General features: G+C 42.1%; 1 protein-coding gene across 1 annotated transcript in view; it reads left to right on the top strand.

Moving 5' to 3' along the window:
• LOC110441884 overlaps positions 1-19604 on the top strand; it is a 60059-nt gene that overhangs the window by 2996 nt on the left and 37459 nt on the right. Inside the window, exons 2-5 of the mRNA XM_021485169.1 lie at positions 10116-10179; positions 13136-13319; positions 16214-16466; positions 17519-17643. Of these exons, the coding sequence (XP_021340844.1) occupies positions 10116-10179; positions 13136-13319; positions 16214-16466; positions 17519-17643 (626 nt within the window). The remainder of the gene's footprint in view (positions 1-10115; positions 10180-13135; positions 13320-16213; positions 16467-17518; positions 17644-19604) is intronic.

The following is a 19604-nucleotide window of genomic DNA, read 5'->3' as shown; positions in this document are numbered from 1 at the left end:
GGTAACATGATCACATGGGTGACGTTTCTTTGGTTACATGATCACATGATTGACGTATCAAAGGTAACATGATCACATGGTTGATGTACCTAATGTAACATACTCACATGGTTGACGTACCTAAGGTAACAATATCACATGGTTGTCGTTCCTCAGGTAACATGATAACATGGTTGACGTACCTAAGGTAACATGATAACATGTTTGGCGTACCTAAGGTAACATGATGCCATGGTTGACGTACCTAAGGTAACATGATAACATGTTTGGCACACCTAAGGTAACATGATCACATGGTTGCCATACCTAAAGAAACATGATAATATAATTGACGTACCTAGGGTAACATGATGCCATGGTTGACGTACCTAAGGTAACATGATCACATGGTTGACGTACCTAAGGTAACACGATCACATGGTTGACGTATCAAAGGATACATGATGACATGGTTGACGTATCAAAGGATACACGATCACATGGTTGACATTTCAAAGGTAACATGATAACATGGTTGCCTTTCCTAAAGTAACATGATCACATGGTTGACGTATCAAAGGTAACATGATGACATGGTTGACGTACCTAAGGTAACATGATCACATGGTTGCCGTACCTAAGGTAACATGATGAAACGATTGACGTACCTAGGGTAACATGATCATATGGTTGACGTTTCTTTGGTTACATGATCACATGATTGACGTATCAAAGGTAACATGATCACATGGGTGACGTTTCTTTGGTTACATGATCACATGATTGACGTATCAAAGGTAACATGATCACATGGTTGATGTACCTAATGTAACATACTCACATGGTTGACGTACCTAAGGTAACAATATCACATGGTTGTCGTTCCTCAGGTAACATGATAACATGGTTGACGTACCTAAGGTAACATGATAACATGTTTGGCGTACCTAAGGTAACATGATCACATGGTTGACGTACCTAAGGTAACATGATCACATGGTTGACGTACCTAAGGTAACATGATCACATGGTTGACGTACCTAAGGTAACATAATAACATGGTTGCCTTTCCTAAGGTAACATGATGACATGGTTGACGTACCTAAGGCAACAAGATCACATGGTTGTCGTACCTAAGGTAACATCATGACATGGTTGACGTACCTAAGGTAACAAGATCACATGGTTGACGTATCAAAGGATACATGATGACATGGTTGACGTACCTAAGGTAACATGACCACAAAGTTGACGTACCTAAGGTAACATGATGACATGGGTGACATACCTAAGGTAACATGATGCCATGGTTGACGTACCTAAGGTAACATGATCATAAGGTCGCCGTACATAAGGTAACATGATCACATGGTTGACGTACCTAAGGTAACATGATCACATGGTTGACATTTCAAAGGTAACATGATGACATGGTTGACGTACCTAAGGCAACATGATCACATGGTTGACGTACCTTAGGTAACATGATCACATGGTTGACGTATCAAAGGATACATGATCACATGGTTGACGTACCTAAGGTAACATGATAACATGGTTGACGTATCAAAATTAACATGATGACATGGTTGACGTACCTAAGGTAACATGATCACATGGTTGCCGTAACTAAGGTAACATGATAAAACGATTGACGTACCTAGGGTAACATGATAATATGGTTGACGTTTCTATGGTTACATGATCACATGATTGACGTATCAAAGGTAACATGATCACATGGGTGACGTACCTAAGGTAACATGATCACATGGTTGACGTTTCAAAGGTAACATGATGACATGGCTGCCGTACCTAAGGTAACAAGATCACATGGTTGAAGTACCTAAGGTAACATGATCACATGGTTGACGTATCAAAGGTACCATGATCACATGGTTGACGTACATAAGGTAACATGATAACATGGTTGACTTATCAAAGGTAACATGATCACATGGTTGACGTACCTAAGATAACATGATAACATGGTTGCCGTATCAAAGGTAACATGATCACATGGTTGACGTACCTAAGGTAACATTATAACATGGTTGCCTTTCCTAAGGTAACATGATGACATGGTTGACGTTCCTAAGGTAACAAGATCACATGGTTGCCATACCTAAAGAAACATGATAATATAATTGACGTGCCTAAAGTAACATGATGCCATGGTTGACGTACCTAAGGTAACATGATCACATGGTCGTCGTACCTAAGGTAACACGATCACATGGTTGACGTACCTAAGGTAACATGATCACGTGGTTGACATTTCAAAGGTAACATGATGACATGGTTGACGTACCGAAGGTAACATGATCACATGGTTGCCGTACCTAAGGCAACATGATCACATGGTTGACCTACGTAAGGTAACATGATCACATGGTTGACGTATCAAAGGTAACATGATCACATGGTTGACGTACCTAAGGTAACATGATAACATGGTTGACGTATCAAAGGTAACATGATGACATAGTTGACGTACCTAAGGTAACATGATGCCATGGTTGACGTATCTAAGTTAACATGATCACATGGTCGCAGTACCTAAGGTAACATGATCACATGGTTGACGTACCTAAGGTAACATGATCACATGGTTGACGTACCTAAGGTAACATGATAATATAATTGACGTACCTAAGGTAACATGATGCCATGGTTGACGTACCTAAAGAAACATGATAATATAAGTGACGTACCTAAGGTAACATGATCACATGGTTGACATTTCAAAGGTAACATGATGACATGGTTGACGTACCTAAGGCAACATGATCACATGGTTGACGTACCTTAGGTAACATGATCACATGGTTGACGTATCAAAGGATACACGATGACATGGTTGACGTACCTAAGGTAACATGATCACATGGTTGTCGTACCTAAGGTAACATGATAAAATGATTGACGTACCTAGGGTAACATGATCATATGGTTGACGTTTCTTTGGTAACATGATCACATGATTGACGTATCAAAGGTAACATGATCACATGGGTGACGTACCTAAGGTAACATGATCACATGGTTGACGTACCTAATGTAACATACTCACATGGTTGACCTTCCTAAGGTAACAATATCACATGGTTGTTGTTCCTCAGGTAACATGATAACATGGTTGACGTCCCTAAGGTAACATGATAACATTTTTGGCGTACCTAAGGTAACATGATCACATGGTTGACGTACCTAAGGTAACATGATCACATGGTTGTCGTACCTAAGGTAACATGATAACATGGTTGCCTTTCCTAAGGTAACATGATCACATGGTTGTCGTACCTAAGGTAACATGATAACATGTTTGGCGTACCTAAGGTAACATGATCACATGGTTGACGTACCTAAGGTAACAAGATCACATGGGTGCCGTACCTAAGGTAACATGATGACATGGGTGACGTAGCTAAGGTAACATGATAACATGTTTGGCGTACCTAAGGTAACAAGATCACATGGATAACGTACCTAAGGTAACATCATGACATGGTTGACGTACATAAGGTAACAAGATCACATGGTTGTCGTACCTAAGGTAACATCATGACATGGTTGACGTACATAAGGTAACAAGATCACATGGTTGTCGTACTTAAGGTAACATCATGAGTTGACATTTCAAAGGTAACATGATGACATGGTTGACGTTCCTAAGGCAACAAGATCACATGGTTGTCGTACCTAAGGTAACATCATGACATGGGTGACGTACCTAAGGTAACATGATGACATGGTTGACGTACCTAAGGTAACATCATGACATGGTTGACGTACCTAAGGTAACAAGATCACATGGTTGCCGTACCTAAGGTAACATGATGACATGGGTGACGTACCTAAGGTAACATGATGACATGGGTGACGTAGCTAAGGTAACATGATAACATGTTTGGCGCAACTAAGGTAACATGATCACATGGTTGCCATACCTAAAGAAACACGATAATATAATTGACGTACCTAGGGTAACATGATGCCATGGTTGACGTACCTAAGGTAACATGATCACAAGGTCGCCGTACCTAAGGTAACATGATCACATGGTTGACGTACCTAAGGTAACATGATGACATGGTTGACATTTCAAAGGTAACATGATGACATGGTTGACGTACCTAAGGCAACATGATGGTGTCAGACATGTAATTGGCGTAGAATCAGTAAAATGATGACAGGACTGACGTACATATACGGTTAAATGGTAACTTGGTTGACGTGTCTACGTCTGACGTTGATCACTGTTATAGGATTTGTGTGCGAGATTGTCCGATGAGTGTATTATTCATACAATTAGATATTATTAAAACCAATTTGCATTTCATTAGCTGTGTATTAATATCAAGGAGAATATATCAAGATGCGCTGCACTTTGTTCATGAAATGTGTTAATGATGAATCTCATTGCGAAGGACGGGAGACTATACCATCAAATGTATCACGATTGCCGGGCATTTATCATCACGTTACTGGTCCTCAACTGTCATTGATAGTACGCCACTGGTCCTCAACTGGTATGTATAACACGTCATTGGTCCTCAACTGGCATTGATAATACGCCACTGGTCCTCAACTGGTATGTATAACACGTCATTGGTCCTAAACTGGCATTGATAATACGTCACTGGTCCTCAGCTGGTATGTCTAACACGTCATTGGTCATCAACTGGCATTGATAATACGTCACTGGTCCTCAACTGGTATGTAAACCACGTCATTGGTCCTCAACTGGCATGTATAACACGTCATTGGTCCTCAACTGGCATTGATAATACGTCACTGGTCCTCAACTGGTATGTATAACACGTCATTGGTCCTGAACTGGCATTGATAATACGTCACTGGTCCTCAACTGGTATGTATAACACGTCATTGGTCCTCAACTGGCATTGATAATACGTCACTGGTCCTCAACTGGTATGTATAACACGTCATTGGTCCTGAACTGGCATTGATAATACGTCACTGGTCCTCAACTGGTATGTATAACACGTCATTGGTCCTCAACTGGCATTGATAATACGTCACTGGTCCTCAACTGGTATGTATAACACGTCATTGGTCCTGAACTGGCATTGATAATACGTCACTGGTCCTCAACTGGTATGTATAACACGTCATTGGTCCTCAACTGGCATTGATAATACGTCACTGGTCCTCAACTGGTATGTATAACACGTCATTGGTCCTGAACTGGCATTGATAATACGTCACTGGTCCTCAACTGGTATGTATAACACGTCATTGGTCCTCAACTGGCATTGATAATACGTCACTGGTCCTCAACTGGTATGTATAACACGTCATTGGTCCTGAACTGGCATTGATAATACGTCACTGGTCCTCAACTGGTATGTATAACACGTCATTGGTCCTCAACTGGCATTGATAATACGTCACTGGTCCTCAACTGGTATGTATAACACGTCATTGGTCCTGAACTGGCATTGATAATACGTCACTGGTCCTCAACTGGTATGTATAACACGTCATTGGTCCTCAACTGGCATTGATAATACGTCACTGGTCCTCAACTGGTATGTATAACACGTCATTGGTCCTGAACTGGCATTGATAATACGTCACTGGTCCTCAACTGGTATGTATAACACGTCATTGGTCCTCAACTGGCATTGATAATACGTCACTGGTCCTCAACTGGTATGTATAACACGTCATTGGTCCTGAACTGGCATTGATAATACGTCACTGGTCGTCAACTGGCATGTATAACACGTCATTGGTCCTCAACTGGCATTGATAATACGTCACTAGTCTCAGCTGGAATGGATAACACATCACTATTCCTCAGCTGGCATGGGTAACAAGCCACTAGTCCTCATTTGGCATAGATAACATCTCAATTGTCCCCCGCTGGCAGGATAACACGGTTTTATTTCACAACTGGCATGGGTAACAAGTCACTACTCCTCAGCTGGCATAGATAACAAATGAGTGACTAAGTCCTTAGCTGGCATGGATTACACTTTACTAGTCCTCAGCTGGCATGGATTACACTTTACTAGTCCTCAGCTGGCATGGATAACACTTAACTAGTCCTCAGCTGCCATGGATAACACGTTACTTGTCCTCAGCTGGCATGGATTACATGTTAGTTGGCATGGATAATGTGTCACCAGTTAATATATCCGTAACCGTTAGTGTGACATGGTAGCTACAGATAGTACTGGTTTAATTAATACAACATTGATGTAGCTGCTTGGGTAACTCTACAGAAAGCACGTGGTACATGCTGAATCTAACTTGCATTTGACGTATTAGTGACTTTGTTCAGAAGAGATGTTTTAACTCATGTATTATCTAAAGGAGAATGGTTTTGCATATTTTTATGTATTTGATGTTGTTACCTAATTGTGTTTGTCTGTCATCGTTTTGCAGTATTAAAAATATTATTGATGTTTGCACAATTGCTTTTATAACATTTTGGGTTTAACGTCTTATAAACATCTAAGGTCATTTTAGGACGTCATTTTAGGACGTCATTTTGGTCGAACGATTTCTTATGGAATATAGCAAAATGAATTGAAGCGCGCTTTATTTTTCACATTGATGGCAGCGCTATCTGTTTATATGGTAACAAGGTTAAGGCAGCAACGCCCTGCCAGGACACAGCTACAGAAAATTGTCGAAAAGGGGTGATTCCGTTGCGGAATAACCTCAATCTGATCATCTTGGTGAGGGATTTGGTTCTGTAAACATGACACGAAATAATATCCCAAAGAAATGATTTGATAAAAATAATCAGTTTTACTATAAACTGATGAAATCAAACATGATCATATTTTAATATGAAGAAGAGAAAAGTATTAGTTCATAAATGTATTGCATATCATGATTTCAAAAATCTTGAAAATGGCGTGTGACGTTTACAGAGACGGAGTGGACCGCAATGCATTCTGAGGGAGATTGTGTGTTAGGTGTCGCCAGTCCCAAGGTGGCCAGGACCTACATTTACATCTAAACATAGACCCGTTATTGAAATGATAATTGATATACTACGTGTAGATTATGGCGTATTTACATTACTCATGTCCCTGCCATGTCAGCCCATTAAGATGTCAGCAGGTTTCCTCTGTCGACTCTGAACCGGTCAAGGTTCTCGTGGCTGCTCTCACGTAAGGTAACTGATGGGTCATGTTTAATGTAAAAAGTACATAAATTAACCGATAGTTACATAGAAATGATATAAATAAAAACCTCGATGTAATTGAGAATTTGTTTATGTATTTGCGGTATGTCATTGTTTTATGACTAGTACTTGATAATTTAATGAATGTGAATGATTGGAGTAAGAAACAGCTACATACAGTGTTAGTGTGAACAAGCAGGCGGAGAGTTTCACTGTCAAAGCTCATTGGCTATCACTAAAATATACAATCACTGACAAGTGCCTGGTAAGTAGGGCATATGTAGTCCATGTCAGTATTAAAACACCTGACGAAGGAGTAACACATAATATCCATTTAAATACAGATGTATACGTCGCTAATTACACTTAAGTTGTCGAGTGATACACAGCAGTCAAACCCTTGTAGGCGTGGCCATTCTTTTCTTCCGTTGACTGCTTACACCGCAATAGTACCCCAGACCCTAAACCGCAATACTGCCTGAGAGTTCATACGCCAATACTGACCGAGAGCATACACCGCAGTACTGCCTTAGAGCTTACATAACAATACAGGATTAGTGTTTACATCGCAACTGAGCTTTAGAGCTAACACCACAATACAATACAAAAGCCTTCACCAAAATATTACATTAGAGCTTACGCCGCAATACAGACCTAGAGCTTACACAACATTCAGCCAAAGAGCTTACATCTCAATACTGCCTTAGAGCCTACACCACAATACATTCTGAGAGCTAACACCGCCATACAACGTTAGAGCTTACACAACAATACAGCCTTAGAGCTTACACCGCAACTGGGTCTTAGAGCTAACACCGCCTACAGCCCAAGAGCCTAAAGCGCTAAACAGTCCTGGAGTGTACACAGCAATACAGAGTTAGAGCTTACACTGCAAAACAATTTTAAATCTTAAACCACAAAACTGCCTTAGAGCTTTTCACCGAAATACAGCCTTAGCGCTTACACCACAAATGAGCCTAGAGCTAACACTACAATACGGCTTTAGAACTTACACCGAAACTGAGCCCTAGTGCCTACACCACAATAAAGCCTTAGAGCTAACACCGCAATACAGACATAGAGCTTACACAACATTCAGTCTTAGAGCTAACACCGCAATACTGCCTTAGAGCTTACACAACATTCAGTTTTAGAGCTTACACCGCAATACAGACATAGAGCTTACACAACATTCAGTCTTAGAGCTAACACCCCAATACAGACATAGAACTTACACAACATTCAGTCTTAGAGCTAACACCTCAATACAGACATAGAGCTTACACCGCAATACTGCCTTAGAGCTTACACAACATTTAGTCTTAGAGCTTACACCGCAATACAGACATAGGGCTTACACAACATTCAGCCTTAGAGCTTACACCACAATACAGACAAAGAGCTTACACAACATTCAGTCTTAGAGCTTACACCGCAATACAGACATAGAGCTTACACAACATTCATTCTTAGAGCTAACACCTCAATACAAACATAGAGCTTACACAACATTCAGTCTTAGAGCTAACACCTCAATACAAACATAGAGCTTACACAACATTCAGTCTTAGAGCTTACACCACAATACAGACATAGAGCTTACACAACATTCAGCCTTAGAGCTTACACTGCAATACAGACAAAGAGCTTACACAACATTCAGTCTTAGAGCTAACACCTCAATACAGACATAGAGCTTACACAACATTCAGTCTTAGAGCTGACACCGCAATACAGACACAGAGCTTACACAACATTCAGTCTTAGAGCTTACACCTCAATACAGACATAGAGCTTACACGACATTCAGTCTTAGAGCTGACACCGCAATACAGACATAGAGCTTACACGACATTCAGTCTTAGAGCTGACACCGCAATACAGACATAGAGCTTACAGAACATACAGTCTTAGAGCTAACACCTCAATACAGACACAGAGCTTACACAACATTCCGTCTTAGAGCTTACACCTCAATACAGACATAGAGCGTACACAACATTCAGTCTTAGAGCTTACACCGCAAAACAGACATAGAGCTTACACAACATTCCGCCTTCGAGCTTACACCGCAATACAGCAATAGAGCTTACACAACATTCAGTCTTAGCGCTTACACCGCAAAACAGACATAGAACTTACACAACATTCAGTCTTAGAGCTAAAACCTCAAAACAGACATAGAGCTTACACAACATTCAGTATTAGAGCTTACACCGCAATACAGACATAGAGCTTACGCAACATTCAGTCTTAGAGCTTACACCTCAGTACAGACATAGAGCTTACACCTCAATACAGACGTAGAGCTTACACAACATTCAGTCTTAGAGCTTACACCACAATACAGACAAAGAGCTTACACAACATTCAGTATTAGAGCTAACACCTCAATACAGACATAGGGCTTACACAACATTCAGTCTTAGAGCTGACACCGCAATACAGACATAGAGCTTACACGACATTCAGTCTTAGAGCTAAAACCTCAATACAGACATAGAGCTTACACAACATTCAGTCTTAGAGCTTACACCTCAGTACAGACATAGAGCTTACACCTCAATACAGACATAGAGCTTACACAACATTCAGTCTTAGAGCTAACACCTCAATACAGACATAGAGCTTACACAACATTCAGTCTTAGGGCTAACACCGCAATACAGACATAGAGCTTACACAACATTCAGCCTTAGAGCTTACACCTCAATACAGACATAGAGCTTACACCTCAATTGTGCCGTAAAGCTAACACCGCAATACAGCCTTAGAGCGAATACCTCCATAAAGCCTTAGAACCTACACCACAATAAAACCTAAGAGCTTACACAACAATAGGGCCTTACAGAATTGTTAAATAAAATAGTATATGCCGCATTCAATCTCATTCAACAACTGTGTAACAGTTTACACACAAAGTGCCCTTATATCCTATAACGTAAAAGTCCTCTGCTATATTCCACAGATGGACGCGCAAGCCGTTCTTCGAAGTGTACTTGTCCTCCTGTTACACGTCATCCTCACAGCAGGTAAGTAACACGTCATCCTCAACACAGGTAAGGTATACTTCATCTGCAACACAGGTAAGTTGTACTTCATCCTCAACACAGGAAATTAAAGTTACACGTCATCCTCAAAGCCTGCATGTAACACATCATCCTATGTATGTAGGTATGTTTTCTGATAGAGTTGATGTTTTCTGATACAATATATGGAACATTAAATGTTCACGTTCCAATCCCCAGTTTAGCACGAAGACCAACACTGTTGCACGCTTTACCCCATTGTAACAAACTTCTATAAATACTTCATTCATAGTTTTAGAAAACATAATATTCACCTAGCTACGAATGAGTAGTAAGTAAAGGACTAATATTTGTCGGCATGGTCACTCTACATGTACAGATCAATCAAAAAGAAACTGTCAAAGGTCGATCAGTGGTCCCGCCCATACTCATGCATGCTCGATCTGTTTTTGTACGAGGCGGATTATTTGGATACAATTTAGATCCGTCAACGTCCTTTTTTATTTGTCAAATGGATTAGATTGGACTAATTCTTAAAACTTCATGTCAGTATACAAGGCAAACTGAGTAAATCGAAATTGGTTGTTGTTTTCCGTGAAGAAAATATGTTGATAATGTGGTCAGTTCATGCGTCACTGCGATAGTAAAATGTTGATCAGACAGGTTTTAGGTTAAGGTACTTGCAGGAAATCCTTACTATATACCTATTAAATAGATACAGCCAATGTGTCATCCTATTCTGTTAATAAATGACACGACCCATTCAACAGGAATATGAAAAAACAAAACACAGCACGTGAACCTAATACAGATTGTAGAAAGGATAACCACGCCGAAAATATCCCATGGAATATGTGTGCAAAAAAGTGATACTGTAGCATACCTGCACGCTTGATGACGATTTAGACAGGCGTAGTCTAGGTACCATACATGTACATGTACCCTTACGCGTGATCACGAGTCGGACAGGTGTGGTCTAGTTCCATAACTTTACGTGTGATGTGATCCAGTAACCATACCTGTACGGATGACGACGATTCGGACAGGTGTGGTCCAGTAACCATACCTATACGCGTGACGACGATTCGGACAGGTGTGATCTAGGTACCATACCCGTACGCGTGACGACGATTCGGACAGGTGTGGTTCATGTACCATACCTGTACGCGTGACGACGATTCGGACAGGTGTGGTCCATGTACCATACCTTTACGCGTGACGACGATTCGGACAGCTGTGGTCAAGGTACCAGACCTGAACCCGTACGCGTGACGACGATTCGGACAGGTGTGGTCCATGTACCATACCCGTACGCGTGACGACGATTCGGACAGGTGTGGTTCATGTACCATACCTGTACGCGTGACGACGATTCGGACAGGTGTGATCCAGGTTCCATACCTGTATGCGTGACGACGATTCAGACAGGTGTGATCCAGATATCGTACCTGTACGGGTGACGACGATTAGGACAGGTGTGTTCAAGGTACCATACCTGTTCAGGTGACGACGATTCGGACAGGTGTGATCCAGATATCATACCTGTACGCGTGACGACGATTCGGACAGGTGTGTTCAAGGTACCATACCCGTACGCGTGACGACGATTCGGACAGGTGTGGTCTAGGTGCCAGACACTACCTGCTTATATACGGAGTGTATCAGTGCTCTTACGGAATATGATTTACATATATTTTGTGGTTATGAAGATTATAATTCATTTACAATCGTGTCATTAAATCTTTGACATTTATCTCTGTTCTCTCGGCAAAGGGCCGAACATTCCGGAACTCATTACCACGTTGGTTTAGGAAACTGTTTTCATCCAAATACGGTGAACATCTGTTTTTAACAGAAATGCTGAAAGTTCATGATAAGATTTTCAAACAATTATGGGTGATAAATAAGTACATGGATAAGTTCTGGAGTATTCCAATGGCCATTTATTGAATCGGGTCCCTAGTACCCTGTTCAATGTTTTTCTTTCTTTCAATATTTCATATTGTTCACGCTTAAATCTGCACAGATTTAAATTCATTTTCTTATCGTTTGCTCACGAAAATAAAACAATTAAACGTATTGTCATTAAAAACTATAGGTCACAAAAGTAGGTCACTTTAAAAATATTTGAAAAAGACGCATGGATAATTATATCTGAACGTCTAACTGGATTTCTTGGGACCAATACGTTTTTTTTAAAAACTGAAATCGAAAAGGAAAATCGATTTCAACACATACAAGAAAAGAAGTCAGCATATCAGAGTTATTATTTATATTCCCCTTGTTACATTTAATCCGTTCGTTTCGAAGATGCATCAGGGGTTTTAAGAGCGACATGAATTGATTGATTTGAAATAAAAACTAGTTAATTATTTTTGGGAGTAGCTTTCTTTCATTGCATATGTTTAGATATGTGAAGCCTGTGGTGAACCCCCATAACCTTTTGTTGTACGACCTAGGAGCTGCCAAGGCAACACGTGTCATTTATAGCGCAGCAACGTAAATCTCTGGTAAACCGCATCACCACCTAACAGTCGCTTAGAAAAAATCCATTCACCATTTACTGTAAAGGTTTTAACTTCATGTTCGTGGATATGATAACTTTAGACATATAACTAAAATATTGATAAGCTAAACGACATAATTTGCAGTAAATAATGTAAGCAGTGTGTAATTCTAGGATAATCGAAAATCCAACTGTAACGGAACTACATCGTTTTTGTTTACTTGTTGACACATCAGCTTAAAGGAAAGTAGGACAACAAAGTGGCTGGCCAATGCCCGAAACGACACTTGTATCACAAAGAAAACAAAATAGCTTTAAGAAGACGATCTAGAGCTATATGAGCTATATGCATAAGCTGTAGAACATGGTTTAAACATCTTGACCATCTGTTTGTTCGTTGTTGCGCTCTCCAAGTTGTTTTCAATGTAACATCTGAATGTGTTCTGTTCCCAGCCCAGTTCAAACGGGTGTGTTACTACAGTGGTTGGTCACTGTACCGTGACAAAGAGAGGGGTTTGGCTCCCGAAGACATCGATCCCTATCTCTGTACCCATATTGTCTATGCCTATGCTACCCTTGATGATACGGGAACTCGGATCATTGTACCGGACGGATATAAAGCAGAGGAACTCAACTTGTAAGTATGTCCATCCATATAGCCTCGGCCTGTTCAAGTCATCACCTCTAAAGTCAAATCTACCACACCACTAAAGTCAAATCTACCATACCTCTGAAGTAAAACTTCCTACCCTTAAAGTCAAATCTACCTAACCCCTGGTCAAATCTTCCACACCCTTTAAGTAAAATCTACCACACCCCTAAAGTAAAATCTACCACACCTCTATATTCAAATCTACCACACCCCTAAAGTCAAATCTACCACACCTCTAAAGTCAAATCTACCACACCCCTAAAGTCAAATTTCCCACAACCCTGAGGTCAAATCTACCACACCCCTGAAGTCAGATCTACTAAACCCCTAAAGTCAAATCTACCACACCCCTAACGTCTAATCTACCACACCCCTTAAGTCAAATCTGCCACACCCCTAAAGTCAAATCTACCACACACCTAAAGTCTAATCTACCACACACCTGAAGTAAAAATCTACCTAACCCCTGAAGTCAAATCTGCCACACCCCTAAAGTCAAATCTACCACACCTCCAAAGTCAAATCTACCACACCCCTAACGTCTAATCTACCACACCCCTTAAGTCAAATCTGCTACACCCCTAAAGTCAAATCTACCTAACCCCTAAAGTCAAATCTACCACATACCAACTTTTCAACTAATACAGTGACAGCTGATTGTGAATGACAACTGATGGTGACGGAGTCCAGGATGACTATAGGGTATTGTGATAATGTACTATGACAACTGATGGTGACGGAGACCACGGTGCCTATATGGTATTGTGATAATGTACAGTGACAACTGATGGTGACTGAGACCAGAATGACTATAGGGTATTGTGCTAATGTACAGTGACAACTGATGGTGACGAAGACCAGGGTGACTATAGGGTATTGTGATAATGTACAGTGACACCTGATGGTGACGGAGACCACGGTGACTATAGGGATTTGTGCTAATGTACAGTGACAACTGATGGTGACGAAGACCAGGGTGACTATAGGGTATTGTGCTAATGCACAGTGACAACTGATGGTGACGAAGACCAGGGCGACTATAGGGTATTGTGATAATGTACTATGACAACTGATGGTGACGAAGACCAGGGTGGCTATAGGGTATTGTGCTAATGTATAGTGACAACTGGTGGTGGCGGAGACCACGGTGGCTATAGGGTATTGTGATAATGTACTATGACAACTGATGGTGACGAAGACCAGGGCGACTATAGGGTATTGTGATAATGTACAGTGACACCGGATGGTGACGAAGACCAGGGTGACTATAGGGTATTGTGCTAATGTACAGTGACAACTGGTGGTGGCGGAGACCACGTTGGCTATAGGGTATTGTTACAATGTACAGTGACAACTGATGGTGACGGAGACCACGGTGGCTATATGGTATTGTGATAATGTACGGTGACAACTGATGATGACGGAGACCACGGTGGCTTTAGGGTATTGTGATAATGTACGGTGACAACTGATGGTGACGAAGACCAGGGTGACTATAGGGTATTGTTATAATGTACAGTGACAACTGTTGGTGACGGAAACCACGGTGACTATAGGGTATTGCGATAATGTACAGTGTCAACTGATGGTGACGGAGACCACGGTGACTATAGGGTATTGTGATAATGTACAGTGACAACTGATGATGATGGAGACCACGGTGGCTATAGGTTATTGTGATAGTGTACAGTGACAACTGATGGTGACGGAGACCACGGTGGCTATAAGGTATGTGACAACTGATGGTGACGGAGACCACGGTGGCTATAAGGTATTGTGATAACGTACAGTGACAACTGATGGTGACGGAGACCACGGTGACTATAGGGTATTGTGATAATGAACAGTGACAACTGATGGTGACGGAGATCACGGTGACTATAGGGTATTGTTATAATGTACAGTGACAACTGATGATAACTGAGACCACGGTGACTATAGGGTATTGTGATAATGTACAGTGACAACTGATGGTGACGGAGACCACGTTGGCTATATGGTATTGTGATAATGTACAGTGACAACTGATGGTGACGGAGACCAGGGCGACTATAGGGTATTGTTATAATATACAGTGACACCTGATGGTAACGGAGACCAAGGTGGCTTAGGGTATTGTTTTAATGTACAGTGACAACTGGTGGTGGCGGAGACCACGTTGGCTATAGGGTATTGTTACAATGTACAGTGACAACTGATTGTGACGGAGACCACGGTGGCTTAGGGAATTGTTATAATGTACAGTCATAACTGATAGTGACGGAGACCAGGGCGACTATAGGGTATTGTTATAACGTACAGTGACAACTGATGGTGACGGAGACCACGGTTGCTTAGGGTATTGTTATAATGTACAGTCATAACTGATAGTGACGGAGACCACGTTGGCTATATGGTATTGTGATAATGTACAGTGACAACTGATAGTGACGGAGACCAGGGCGACTATAGGGTATTGTTATAACGTACAGTGACAACTGATGGTGACGGAGACCACGGTTGCTTAGGGTATTGTTATAATGTACAGTCATAACTGATAGTGACGGAGACCACGTTGGCTATATGGTATTGTGATAATGTACAGTGACAACTGATAGTGACGGAGACCAGGGCGACTATAGGGTATTGTTATAACGTACAGTGACAACTGATGGTGACGGAGACCACGGTTGCTTAGGGTATTGTTATAATGTACAGTCATAACTGATAGTGACGGAGACCACGTTGGCTATATGGTATTGTGATAATGTACAGTGACAACTGATAGTGACGGAGACCAGGGCGACTATAGGATAATGCTATAATCTACAGTGACAATTAATGGTGACGACGGCCGTCCGGGTGTCTCCAGTCTATAATGACAATATGATATTTTCCAGGTTCCGTAGGTTCCATAGCATGCGCGCCAAGAACGATGATCTTGTGATGATGTTGTCAATTGGAGGCTGGGCTACCGACAGTAAGCTTTTTTCTAAGACAGTTTCTTCGCAAGAAAACATGCAGATCTTCGCGGGGGAAGCAATCAACTACCTCCGCAAACACGACTTCGACGGACTGGACATCGACTGGCAGTTCCCCGCCACGCGAGGCAGTCCGCCAGAGGACGTAGAGCGCTACTACAGATTTTTGAGGGTAAGTAACAACTATGTATATGTTACTACGGGTGATTGAAGGTAGTTAACAATAATGCATCATGTGAATGGTACTACAGACTGTTGAGGGTAAGTAACAATAGCGTAATATGTGTATGTTACTATAGACTGTTGAGGGTAAGTAACAATAAAGTTTTACGTGTTTGTTACTATAGACTGTTCAGGGTAAGTATCAATAAAGTATTACGTTTATGTTACTACAGACTGTTGAGGGTAAGTATCAATAAAGTATTACGTGGGTGTTACTAAAGACGGTTGAGGGTAAATGATAATAAAGTATTACGTGTATGTTACTTCAGACTGTTGAGGGTAAGTAGCAATAAAGTATTACGTGTATGTTACTACAGACTGTTGAAGGTAAGTACCAATACAGTATTACGTGTATGTTACTACAGACTGTTGGGGGTAAGTAACAATAAAGTATTACGTGTATGTTACTATAGACTGTTGAGCTTAAGTTACAATAAAGAAGTACGTGTGTGTTACTACAGACTGTTGAGGGTAAATTACAATAAAGTTTTACGTGTATGTTACTATAGACTGTTGAAGGTAAGTATCAATAAGGTATTACGTGTATGTTACTATAGACTGTTGAGGGTAAGTAACAATAAAGTATTACGTGCATGTTACTACAGACTGTTGAAGGTAAGTAACAATAAAGTATTACGTGTATGTTACTACAGACAGCTGAGGGTAAGTAACAATAAAGTATTACGTGCATGTTACTATAGACTGTTGAGGGTAAGTAACAATAAAGTATTACGTGTATGTTACTATAGACGGTTGAGGGTAAGTAACAATAAAGTATTACGTGTATGTTACTATAGACTGTTGAGGGTAAATGATAATAAAGTATTACGTGTATGTTACTACAGACTGTCGAGGGTAAGTATCAATAAAGTATTATATGTTTGTTACTATAGACTGTTGAGGGTAAATGATAATAAAGTATAACGTGTATATGTTACTACAGACTGTTGAGTATGTCAACATACACGTGTTTTGATATACAAGTTCTTGTTTTCCTCACAGCTGGTCCAATGGGAGTTTGAGCACGAGGAGGAGCCTGACGATAAGAGTACCCTGATCCTGACTATAGCCGTAGACCCGACAGTGGAGAGGGCTTCCATCTCATACGACCTCCCCCGATATTCCAGGTACACAGTACCCAGGGGTGTGGGCAACTATTTCTTAACCTTTTTCCAAACACTCCGAATAAGCAATGATCATAGACATTCGACATCCCCAATACTAACACATACAGACCAAGTAGGGATGTTGGCCTTTTCCAGGTTCACAGGCCAAGGAATGGTGACACCCGTATCATACCACCTCCCTAGATACTTCAGACAGACAGCACCAGGGGTTGGGATACTTCAGACAGACAGCGTCAGGTGTTAGGGATACTTCCGACAGACAGCGCTAGGGATTGGGGATACTTCTGACAGACAGCGCCAGGGGTTGGGGATACTTCCGACAGACAGCGTCAGGGGTTGGGGATACTTCCGACAAACAGCGCCAGGGGTTTGGGATACTTCAGACACACAGCGCCAGGGGTTGGGTATACTTCAGACAGACAGCGCCAGGGGTTGGGGATACTTCCGACAAACAGCGCCAGGGGCTTGGGATACTTCAGACACACAGCGCCCGGGGTTGGGTATACTTCAGACAGACACCGCCAGGGTTTGGGGATACTTCCGACAGACAGCGTCAGGGGTTGGTGATACTTCGACAGACAGCGCCAGGGTTTTGGGATACTTCAGACAGACAGCGCTAGGGGTTGGGGATACTTCCGAAAGACAGCGCCAGGGGTTGGGATACTTCAGACAGACAGCGCCAGTGGTTGGGATACTTCAGAAAGACAGCGCCAGGTGGTGGGGATACTTCAGACAGACAGCGCTAGGGGTTGGGGATACTTCCGACAGACAGCGCCAGGGGTTGGGGGTCCTTCAGACAGACAGCGCCAGGGGTTGGGTATACTTCAGACAGACAGCGCCAGGGGTTGGGGATACTTCAGAAAGACCGCGCCAGGGGTTAGGGTACTTCAGACAGACAGCGCCAGGGGTTGGATACTTCAGACAGACAGCGCCAGGTGTTGGGGATACTTCCGACAGACAGCGCCAGGGGTTGGGGATACTTCCGACAGACAGCGTCAGGGGTTGGGGATACTTCCGACAGACAGCGCCAGGGGTTGGGGATACTTCAGACAGACAGCGCCAGGGGTTTGGGATACTTCCGACAGACAGCGCCAGGGGTTGGGTATACTTCAGACAGACAGCGCCAGGGTTTGGGGATACTTAAGACAGACAGCGCCAGAGATTGGGTATACTTCCGACAGACAGCGCCAGGGGTTGGGGATACTTCAGACAGACAGCGCCAGGGGTTGGGTATCCTTCCGACAGACAGCGCCAGGGTTTGGGGATACTTCCGACAGACAGCGCCAGGGGTTTGGGATAATTCCGACAGACAGCGCCAGGGGTTGGGTATACTTCCGACAGACAGCGCAAGGGGTTGGGGATACTTCCGACAGACAGCGTCAGGGGTTGGGGATACTTCCGATAGACAGCGCCAGGAGTTGGGGATACTTCAGACAGACAGCGCCAGGGGTTGGGGATACTTCAGACAGACAGCGCCAGGGGTTGGGTATACTTCAGACAGACAGCTCCAGGAGATGGGGATACTTCAGACAGACAGCGCCAGGGGATATGAATACCCGTGTTATACGACCTCCCCTTATGCTATAGATACATTGCGCCCGGGGTTTAGGGCCTAATCATTTCCAGTTTCCAGTGAGTTTGTCTCCGTATTATATATATAACGATATATAATATACATGTACTGGTAACTATGTTTTGTTATTATACCTTCTGTTAAAATCTCGTAATCTGATTGGTTGAGAAAGATGTGAACATTTTCAATGTTACTTGCTCGTTTTACAAAGATAAAGAAGACAGGGTGACATTCCAAAAAATATCACATGCGCCAAACGTATGCGTGCACGGTTCGTCCCAGTGCCAGGGTGTTATTCCAAAAATTGTTACATGCGCCAAACGTATGCGTGCACGGTTCGTCCCAGTGCCAGGGTGTTATTCCAAAAATTGTTACATGCGCCAAACGT

This window comes from Mizuhopecten yessoensis, unplaced genomic scaffold, assembly GCF_002113885.1.
Source record: "Mizuhopecten yessoensis strain PY_sf001 unplaced genomic scaffold, ASM211388v2 scaffold716159, whole genome shotgun sequence".
NCBI classification, from domain to species: Eukaryota; Metazoa; Mollusca; class Bivalvia; order Pectinida; family Pectinidae; genus Mizuhopecten; species Mizuhopecten yessoensis.
The sequence above is the reverse complement of the archived record's forward strand: the minus strand, read 5'-3'. Positions and strand labels throughout refer to the sequence as shown.